The sequence below is a fragment of the Thamnophis elegans genome, chromosome 10 (genome assembly GCF_009769535.1).
Source record: "Thamnophis elegans isolate rThaEle1 chromosome 10, rThaEle1.pri, whole genome shotgun sequence".
In the NCBI taxonomy this organism is placed as follows: domain Eukaryota; kingdom Metazoa; phylum Chordata; class Lepidosauria; order Squamata; family Colubridae; genus Thamnophis; species Thamnophis elegans.
Window position 1 is genome coordinate 513,078 of NC_045550.1, and position 11,037 is coordinate 524,114.

Sequence of the window (11,037 nt, forward strand, 5' to 3'; positions counted from 1 at the left end):
TGTAACACTTTTGTCAAATGAGCTGTTGGCCTTTACCATTTTCCTAAATTTGTCTGATGGGAATATCTACATCCACAAAAAACTGAATCATTTTTTCCTATTAGTTCTTGTTCAGTTTGATTAAAGAGAATTGTCTTTGATTATTTTCTTTTCAGAAGAATGTATTGGTGAAATTCCCCCAAGTGCAAAAGTTTTGCACCTGCCTAGTTACAAGGTGGCCAAAGGGAAAGGAGGGAAACAGCTTTTCTGCCTTCCTGGGCTTCAGTTAACCACCATAGCAGGAAGTGTTGAGGGAGATGCTTCCCAGTGGGCTATTCTCAGATTGGAAGGATGAGCCTTCAAAGAAGTTTCTGAATTAGAGAAGTCTCTCTAAAGAAAGGAACACATTTATCAGGAGAACCTCCACCATTTCTGACAAAGGAGTAGGCTGCAACATTGCAAAGAGCCAGGGGTGTGCAAAATATTTCCTACACAAAACATTCACATGAAACTTGTATTCCTGGGCAGAGATGTCTTGGTGGGAAAAAATACCAAGGAGGGTTTTTTTGTGTGCCTTTAATTGCCCAATATCATAGAATCAGAGAGTTGAAAGGCGCTTAGGAGACATCTAGTCTAACCCACTTCACACTGCATCATTCCTGTTACATATCCAACCAACTCACTCCCCCTCTTCCCATTCCTCCCCTCCCTTTAGCTGCCTCAACTTCAAACACAGCATAACCAATCAGTCTTCCAGTCTCAGCCCTTCAATTTTCCCAGTTGGAAGCTTGGGAAAGGGAGGCACTGGGAAGACTGAGAAGGAGGAGGAGGAGGCATTCAGTTTTGCTTCATATATCCTCCAAACTCCCTAAAACTCAAGATATCCAAAATATTCTGGGCCAGGGGTGTCAAACTTGACATCACTCGTGTTGGGAGCACCTGTGGTGGCCCAAGGACTCTGCCAGCAAAACGGGCTCACAAGCTCCATTTTCAGCTCTGACTGCTGGCTGCATCCCTCTGGAAGCGGAGCTCTGGGTCCCCGCATGCAGCCCCCCTCAAGTGCCATTTTTTCTGGCAGAGGCCCTGTGGGCCGGTCCTTTGCTGTTTCCAGGGTCACATATAAGCACCCCGTGGGCTGGATCCACCCCGTGGGCCTTGAGTTTGATACTCCTGTTCTAGGCTGTGTTCTGCTGAACTGCGGCCCTCCAAGAAGAGTTGAGCAAACTGTCAGCCCTTTGAAGTGGACCAGAAACAAAGCATACGGCTTTACTTAAAGGCTACAGTAACCAAATATTGCAAGTTTGAAAGCATTTATTTTCCAGAAAGACAGGGAGGGTGTCACTTTCTGTTTCTTTGGGCCGAGATACCTTTCGCATGACCACTGTTAGGCTCTTACTCCTGTCTTCCAAGGTCATCCTCACACACCACAAAATGCTTTTTTCCACGTTCAAAACAAAAGACGTTTTCTGTTTCTGCTACTCCTAAAGAGAAGCTCAAAAGAAATTCTCAAGCAGGTAGAGAACAAGAAAGCAAAACTAATTTCAAAAAGGAAAAAAAGCTTTGGGGAAGAGAGATTTCAACAAAACACCAAACTATCTAGAGTTTCTGAATTGCTATCTATTAAAGTCCTTGTCAGGAGGCCATCCCACAACTGGTAGCTCTGAGGTGAAAGAATGATGTTTTTCCTGACAGAGATACTTTTTATATGGAAATTCAGGACTTAAACCATTCTAAGCCACTAAGAATATATGTGTTTTATTCCACTGCAAGGCAAAAGACTGTTACATGGGACAGATTCAATAACACTGTTTAATAAGAGCTAAAGTCTCGCCTCAGAATTTCCAAACTGATCTAATCTCATACTTATCCTGAAACATATAATTAGTTGTGTAATTGTACAGTCTTTGCACATGAAGACATTTTTAAATACAATTTTGGTACTTTATGAAATCAGTACCAGATCTGCAGTTAGAAAAAAAAAGAGTTTGATTAGGAAAAGATTAAACATTTGGGGAAAAAGAGATAATTTAGGGACACACAGTGGTGAGATTCAGCCAGTTCAGGCATGTTTGGGTGAACCAGTTGTTAAATTGCTGGCTGGCCTCACCCCTTCCTGCCCCGCCCCATCCAGGAGTCCCTCCGCGGCCTGTTTTTGCTTCCAGCCCAGGAGATTGCAGGGAGCCCTACTAGGCCCAAAATGAGGCACGTGGGGGATGCAGCACTCCCCCCGTGTCCAGTCTTTGCTCCCAGGAGGCTGCAGGGAGGTCTAGGCACAAAATGGGGTGAGGACAATACCCCTCATGGCCCGTTTTTGCTCTCAGGGGAGTGCAGGAGGCCGAGTGCTGCCTGTCTCATCCGCTGGCCATGCCCCCAACATGGCCACGCCCACCCAGCCAGTCATTAGGGCAGAGAACCCGTTGTTAAATTATTTGAATTCCACCACTGGGGACCGTGTCCCATACCACAACTGGGAAGCTATCATATTGGTCACAGGGCAGACTGAAGTGAACTCTTCTCTAGATTAGGTGGCAACACTTAACCAACTCTGGCTAATCTTGAAAAGCCAATCAAGGCTTTTTAATGGGAGGCTTCCAACGCTTCCTAGAGATGTTATGCTAATGTTGAGGAAAAACCCCCCCCATCTTTTTGAAAAAAGACAAGCCCCTTCCAAGAAAATAACATCTGCTCTTATATTCATCAGGAGGTGAACCTCACACAGTTGAGACTTTCATTTTGCCTAACTCAACAAAATGAAGCATTTCAAGTACAAATTATGGATTATGTTTATTTGTAAACTGTTTAATGTCATGCAAATGTGATGGGAAGTATAGAAATTGGACAAATTATACCGATGACACAGAAACTATTTCTGCTTCTTTGGTGCTGATGAGAAGAGCCTTAATCATTGCTGCGGAGATGATCCCACTGACTTGACATCCCAGCAACTGCAATCCATTGAAAACCATAAAGCAATATTGATCAGTTGAAAGATACAGCTACAGTTTTAAATAGCATTCTAATTCAGGCAACATCAGATGAAACAGAATTAGTGTATTAGTAATGGGCAAAGTTCTGAGGTAGAAAACGTTCATTGTCACAATATCACTCTTCACACTGTAGATCCCAGTATATGATGTTACCAATGTATCCTCCGTGCTTCAACCTGACAATAATGATTATGAAGGGAAGAGGTGAAAAAACAGTGATGGGACAAATCATAGCTTATTCTCTGTTTCCTTCCTTGTACATTGCTTTTTCTACATTTCAGGCTGCCTAAATTCATGCTAAAGAATACATTACAGCAGAAAATAACTATGAAAAATAGAGACAGTACACCAGCAACAGTTTTCCCTTTTTGCTTTTGCATTTCACAAATTGGATTTGATTGCCAATGGTCAATGTTATTCCTTTATAAACTCCCTTTATAGAAACTATACTATTTTATCCTAGGTAGTGCATTAAAATTGTTTCCCAAAATACAGGATCTCATCACTTTGAATCTTATAGTTAAATATTTTTTAACAACTTCAATATACCGTAATTGTTATAACAATTAAAATCCCAAAATCTGAAAATTAAACACCTGTTGGGGAGGAAAAAAAATAAACACAAAACATCTCACACACACATTATCCAAAGATATCACTTTAAACCTTTCAAAAGTACTTTGAATGATTTTTGCAAATTTTTGTAATGAAAATACGTCTGGAAATTGAAAAAAAGTAAGAGTCATTATAAATTACTTATTTTTCTATATGGAAAATACGTGCAATTTAAATGTGCAGGAGAATAGAAAGAAATTACAGGCGTGGATTTAGCTCCATAAAAACATGTCTAGCTCTATGCTCTATGTAAGTACTTTATAGTTTTATAAAATATCACATATGAATCCACTCAGCTTGAATTCAGTGGCTACCATCAAGCAATGCTTTATTTAATAAGTTTCACTGAATTCTATGGTAATTATTTCTTTTACATTAGCTTGTGAAATGATTTTGAAATTCTTGAAGTGAATATGCTTAACTTAAATATTGGATCTGGAGACCATTCTGTGGTTTTGCCAACATAATCAACTCACTTGCTAATAGAATACAAAATTTTAAAGATAGAAATAGATATACTATATTTCAGCAGGGATTTAAAAGTTTTTAATTTATAAAACAATATTTTATTTCCAGATCTGACACTATCAGCAATGCCACTAGAGCAAATGCCATTGTTCAAACACTTTCCCTACTATATAATTCAGACACTTCACTTCTATTACTCCATGATAAGAACAATAAAGCAACTAATAATGCAAGTAAAATCTGCACACCCAAGAAGCTGAAAAAGAAATGTCATCATTTACACAATCAATACACAATACAAGAAGTGCAAAAGAAATCCTTACGCTTATATCACATGCCTGTTTTTCAACTTTGGAAAGTTAGAACGGAATCCCAACTTCTGCAGAATATTAACTCATTTTTGTGTGAAGCTCATAATCCAGATGGAATTAATTATAATTTGGAGCAGATGACACGGCAACAATGCAATTGACGACCAGAATCAAATCTTTCAGCCAGAGACAGCTTGTGACAAAAGGTCACAGAGCATCCATTGCAGAGATAACCACATCTAATGAGCTTTTCATTAGCATTGGATAAAAGATCTGAAGGATCTATCTAGATTAGCTGTCCAAAAGAAGGATGCTTGGTCATCTATATTAAATCATTTTTAGTGTAAACATGGAAACAACATTCACTTCCCCTTATTAAATGGCCATCTATATTAAATTATTGTTAGTATAAACAACAAGGAAAGAACATTTACATTCCTATTAAAATCATCAAAATGATGGAAAACTGCATACCAGCTTGCGAATTTCCCGATCACAATCTCTCTTTATTCGGGTGATTTCTTCTTGATGTAGGTGATAAACGCTCCTTATCTCTGCTGCTTTTATTTTGTCAGCTTGAATGACTACCGATAAAGCTTCCTCCACTTGTTTCTTTGCCCCCTTCAGTTCCAAAATTTCCTGCTGCATTTTAATTTTCTCCGCTTCAAATCCTTTCTTGGCCTCTTCTTTTGCTTCGGAGTAGAGCACCGTCTTAACCTTGTCAGGTGTCCCATCTCGTACAGCGTTAAGTAAGGTTTGGAGTCTCTGAATCTCATTATCTTTAATTTTGATAACTCTAAGAATCTCAGCCTCATGCTGCCTCAAAAGTCCTTCGCGAACACCCTGGAGCTCTTTCATTTTTTCCTCATGAAGTTTAGCCTTGAGTTCCGTTACAATGACTGTGTTTTTATGCTGTTCGTGTTCTTTAATCTGCCTAGTTTCTTGGTTTTTCTCCCTCTCCAATTTGCTGGCCTAAAAGACAAGGAAAGAGCCTTCAGTCTGTTAAAACAGCATCTTACCACAGAGTTATATGCATTATTCCATGTACTATAGAAAATTCTTATGATTCTGGAGGGAGGAGCCAACGTCGCGATGATACATCATGTGGACTCGACAGTCAGAGTCCGCCGATGACACTTTTGCCGCTGGACGGTCCGACAGGACCTAAACCATCCCAAAGAGATGGTGACTGGGAAGACAAAACCTTGCTGATCGTAGGGACACCGCAAAGTCCCTGATCGACCCAAGGGAAACGCTTCCAATCAGCGGCAAACAGGCAGCCCCCAGGCTGACAAAGTCAGAGACAGCTCTGGAAGGAAAGAAGAAGTGAAAGTGTTCCATCTGGTGAGGCTTTTTTTTTTACTTTCAGAAGATTGCTCTAAGAAACCCTTTTTAAAAAACCTTTTGGCCTCTGCCTCCCAGCAATTTGCCTCCTTGCAGCAAACAGCCTGTTTCCGTTTCAGCACAGCCTGATTAGCACAAGCAGCTGATTGTTGGTTGGATCGGCCTCCCGACCATCAGCTGTTTCAGGCTGCAGGGATTGCCATTGCCTATTGCTGCCTCTGTGTGCCCCATTTTTGGCCTCCGCATCCCATTTTTGGCCTCTGCATGCCCCATTTTCAGCCTCCACATGCATAATTTTCCACCCATTCTGATCCCCACCACTCAGAATGGGCGGAAAATGGGGCACACAGAGGCAGAAACAGGGTGTGAGGAGGCTGAAAATGGGAGGCCCAACAATCAGCCGCTTGTGCTAATCAGGCTGTGCTGAAACTGAAACTGAAATGGGCCGTTTGCTGCCAGGAGGCAAATTGCTGGGAGGAAGAGGTGGATTTTTTTCTTGTTTTCCTCCCCAAAATCTAGGTGTGTCTTATACTTCGGAGTGTCTTCTACTCTGAAAAATATGGTAAATTCTGAAGAACAGTGGGTGGCTTGGGCAATGATTTTGAAATGAAAGAGACATTCACTTTCCATGTCCAACATTTTAACTTTCTTCCAGTTAAAGAGCAGGAAGATATAACTGAACTGCAATGGAAACATGTAGAAGACAAGTGAAATCCTACTCCAATGATTTGCAATAACTTCCACAAAACTGTTTAGTGAACTGTGAACCTCCACAAAAATTATTTCATTTTGCAAGTCATGAAAAAAGAAAATATGGTTTAAAAAAGGGGGCAGTTACTTGAGCCAAAGGGGAAAAAAGAGCAAGGAATAAAATGCTACAATGAACTTTTTATAGAGTTCAAGATCAAATCCAAGGAGCCCATTTTCCATGGACGGTAATGATATTAATCCTATGCTAATCAATAGAATAAAATAGGTTTCCACATTACAAATGCTGTTGTGGGGTCCTTATCCATAGTGCTGCTCTAGTTTTATAAAAATCTTGTATTGCCAATCCAGAAACTTTGGGAAACAGCTGTTTCTTAACTCTGAAATTCTCACTACCACCATACATAAACAAACATTCTGCAATTTTGAGGCGATCTCATTATCACTTGACATAAACAAATACTGAACCATGAGATGATTCCACTGCCGCATGATGTAAACAAATGCTTCTTAATCTTGATGGGCCCATTTTAACAGACAAAGTATTCCAAACCCAAGCTAAGACGATCTGCTCCTTGACAAACTCTAGTTACATGAGGCCATCAAAAAGGGGTGTGAGTAATGGTTGTTCAGAGTTTATGTAAGCTAGTCAAAATTACCACGAGATGGAACTTCAATTCAGACCTAATTGGGAGGGCAGTGCATGGTTGCTAGCTTTCAAGGCAGCGGCGGGATTATCTGATTCGGACTGGTTCGGGCGAACTGGATGCTAATTTTACATCAGGTTTGCTGAACCGGTAGTTGCGAGGACTGGCTGGCCCCACCCACACCTTCCCTCCCAGGAATATCCACGCAGCCCGATTTGGATGCCATGTAAGTGCAGGGCCTGTGTGGAGGCTCTGGGAGAATGAAAAATGGGCCTCTGGAGGCTGGGGGAGGCCTATTTCACCCTTCCAGAGGCTCAAGGAGACCCTCCGGGGCCTGGGAAGGGTGAAAATGCCCCCCTCCATGATGCAGGCATGGCCATGCCTACCCAGCAACCAGGCAGAGAACCAGTTGCTAAATTTTTTGAATCCTACCCCTGTTTGAAGGAGCCCATCTGCTGCATTCTCTTGGGGGTCTCCCTCTGGCAAAAAGGACTTGATGTCTTTCTTTGACAAAATGTACTCTTCATTATTCTTGAATATTGAATATCTGGAACGAACTCCCCGTGGAGATTCGTACCCTCACCACCCTCCAGACCTTCCGCACTGCCCTTAAAATCTGGCTGTCCCAGCAGGCCTGGGGCTAAAGACCCTAACCCCACCCGAATGGTATGATAGTTGTGTTTTCTTTTAACAATGTATTGTTTTATGTTCATAATTTGTTTTGTCCTCCCCTTCCCCTAACTTGTGAGCCGCCCTGAGTCCCCTCAGGGAAAAGGGCGGCATACAAATAAATAAACTATAAACTATAAACTATTCTTCAAACGCCATCTTGGGTTATGTTATATTTCAGCATTCTTGAATATGATTTCACTGCTGCTTCATGTTATTATATTATTTTCTCATCTCTCCTGGACTAAAGCTAGGAGTGCAGTGGTGGGCTGCAGGTGGTACACCCTGGTACGGGCGTACGGGATCCTGCCTCGAGCACCGGGTACCGTTCTAGCTCCTTACCTGTGCTTTAAGCTTTTGGCACTTCTGCACACAGGCATGGCACATATGGTGCCTGCACAACTCTCCGTGGAACAGCTGGAGCATCATGGAGGCTTGCAGAAGCATCATTTGACGCTAGAATGCATACGCATGATGCGCATGGGTGCCCGTGTGCCGCACGCGTGCATGTGGTGACTCTGGGGCCATTCCAACTGTACCAGTTGGAACGCAATCCGGAACCCACCACTGTAGGAGTGGGTTATACTGTGTGGTTATTACTTCCAAATCTAGAAGAAGCTGTGACCCAACCCAGCTGGAGCAGGGACAGAGCAATACAGAAATTTCATGAAAACTCTCAGTCTGCAGAGAAAGCAAATATTTACCAAAATACATCTTCAACTTTGGTTCATTATTCTAAAAAACAAACACATGCTTCAAGCTTCACCCTGCACCAGAAGCCCTAGAGAAATGGCCAAATTAGCAAATCAGATGTGTTCTGCAAATGGATTTACCTCAACGCCCCCCCACCCCTTCCAAGACCATCCTGGCAGTTCTACTCCTTGATGTACAGAGCATGCTGACAATGCAGCTGGTTTTGCCTCCAACGGGGAGCAATTAGAGAATGCACTGAATAATTGATCAAAATGCACATTCTATAAAGAATGGATCCAAACCAATCTTCAGACTTCATTCCTCCAGAGTAATATTGGAGGCTAAGACTTTGTTTAAAGTTCACCACTTCTTTCTGCAGTTGGATTTTTATGCTATTACAATACAACATCTATTTGGTGGGCTTTATTCAGGCTGATAATGAAGACGATTACTGGGAGGAGATAGAAGGTCTGATGAACTGGTATAACAAAAACGGCCTGGTTTTAAATGTAGGAGAAACAAAAGAGACCACTGTTGATTTCAGAAAAGGCAGGCATAGTCATATACCTCTGGGTATTAATAATCCAGGTAGTTAGTGGTATCAAATTTCTGGCAGTGCAGCTGACCAGCAGCTTAGCTTGGTCACTCAACACTGGTGAAGTGGGCACAGTAGCACCCAGGGATGGGCTTCAACATTTTTAGCAAGGGGTTCTCTGCCCAGATGCTTGGGGGGGGGGCATGGCCATCATGGGTGTGGCCTTGTCACCCTTCTGCACCATGGCCGTGGAGGGGGGGGTTGCTTTCCTTGGGCTCCGGAGGCTTTCCTTGAATGTCTGGGAGGGCGAAAATGGCCTCCCCAGGCTTCTGAGGCCCTCTGGTTTCAGCCTTTCCAAACTTCCAGTAGGCCCATTTTTTGCCCTCCCCAAGGCTTCACACGTGCCCTGCACTTACTTGCATCCAAAGTGGGTGGCTTGGGAACTTATGGGAGGCGTGGGCAGACCAGGAGTGAGATTTGGGGGTTCTCAGAACTGCACAAAATCTTAGAGGTTATCCTGAACGCCTGTGAATCCCCAGCAGCCCACTCCTGGCACCTCATTTTCTGCATCATCTGAGAAGAGCACATCTTCCTTCTCCTGTCTTTATCTCTTTCTATAGAGGGATGATTGAAAGCATCCCGTCATACCGTGTTTTCCCAAAAATAAGACCCCCTTTGACACCTCCCCGAAATAAACACTTGCCCTTATTTTTGGGGAGGTCTTATTATTTTTGAGGTGCAGGAGGAGGAGAGCATGGTCACCTCATGGCTGCTGCTGTGTTGCAATATTTTCAGGAAGGGCTTATTTTCTTGGGAGGGCTTATTTTAGCGCATGCGCTCAAAAGCCTGGTTGGGCTTATTATCTGAGGGGGTCTTATTTTCAGGGAAACAGGGTAGTACTGTGTGGTTTGGAGATATTACTGTTTCAGACAGGAAGAGAGTGGTGAGGACAGCAGAAAAGATTGTCAGAAATTCACTTCCTTCTGTCCAGGACATGGCATTTAAGCACTGCTTGACAAGAGTCTGCAGTATTGTCAGAGATGCTGCACATCCTCTCCATGTCTGGATTTTCTTTGCTACCTTCTGGGAGGAGGTTTTGTGCGTATCCGAAGCAGAACATCCAGATTCTGAAAGAACCTTTATACCATATAATATCAACCTTATTAACTCTCAAAACTCTGTTTTCTGCTCTGTATTCAAAATGGACTGATTACTGTGTGTGTGTGTGTAGCATATGTATGTGCATGTGTATGTATGGGTATGAGGTCTCTTTTGAGAGTTGGCATCAAAATTTCATTTTTTAATGTGTGCCGGTGTGTTCACACAACAAAAAGTGACAATACAGATTATCTTGCATTATTTTTCACCTGCAGAGTTTACTTTTGAGAGAAGCCAGAAGTGAGTGGCTGGACCCTTAGGAGGAAAAATTAAGTGGGAAAGGTACACACCTTACTCTTTTCTTGCTGAAGTTCAATTTGAATGTCTGTGAGCTTCGCCCTGAGCTCTTCATTAGCAGCTTGCAAGGCGGCCAAAGCGTCCGGTTTTTCTCCTTTAGCTCGAAAGCTGGCACCCTTCTTTGACATCGTGAGACGGTCTGGCGAGAGGGATAAAGGCCCAGGCAGAAAGAACCTTCCGTTCTCATCTAGTCCTTGATTCTCTTCCACGACATGGTTTCAGTTCCCTGCATGAATAGAAATAGCAACAGCCCTTAGACCTCTGTAACCGCTTTACATCCCTCTCTAAGCGATTTACAAAGTCACAATATTTCCTCCAACAATCTGGCTCCTCATTTTACCCATCAGCCTTCCAGAAGGACGGAAGGCTGAGTCAACCTTCAGCCTGGTGAGATTCGATCTGCCAAATTGCAGCCAGTCAGCAGAAGTATCCTGCAGTACTGCACTCTCACCACTGCGCCACCGCAGCTCTTATAACCACTGTGGTGAATCCAAGGAAGACTGTTTCTAGCATACACTGAGCTTAAAGGAACAAAAGGGATTGAGGGGAAAAACCACAGAGGGGGATCAAACATCTTCACTACACTATTTGTCAGAAATGCCAGGTGGCCTCCCAACAAAGTTTTT

The 11,037-nt window shown here is 42.8% G+C and overlaps 1 protein-coding gene across 6 annotated transcripts in view; it reads right to left on the reverse strand.

Moving 5' to 3' along the window:
* The window catches only part of JAKMIP3 (Janus kinase and microtubule interacting protein 3), a 49,445-nt gene extending 38,847 nt beyond the window's left edge, over positions 1 to 10,598 (reverse strand). For all 6 annotated transcript variants that reach the window (XM_032225702.1, XM_032225701.1, XM_032225699.1 and 3 more), the window contains exons 1-2: positions 10,405 to 10,598; positions 4,835 to 5,332 (exon numbers count right to left, since the gene is read on the reverse strand). In XM_032225702.1, coding sequence (XP_032081593.1) covers positions 4,835 to 5,332; positions 10,405 to 10,539 — 633 coding nt within the window. In that variant the 5' untranslated portion in view covers positions 10,540 to 10,598. The remainder of the gene's footprint in view (positions 1 to 4,834; positions 5,333 to 10,404) is intronic.
* Between the last annotated feature and the right edge of the window lie 439 nt (positions 10,599 to 11,037).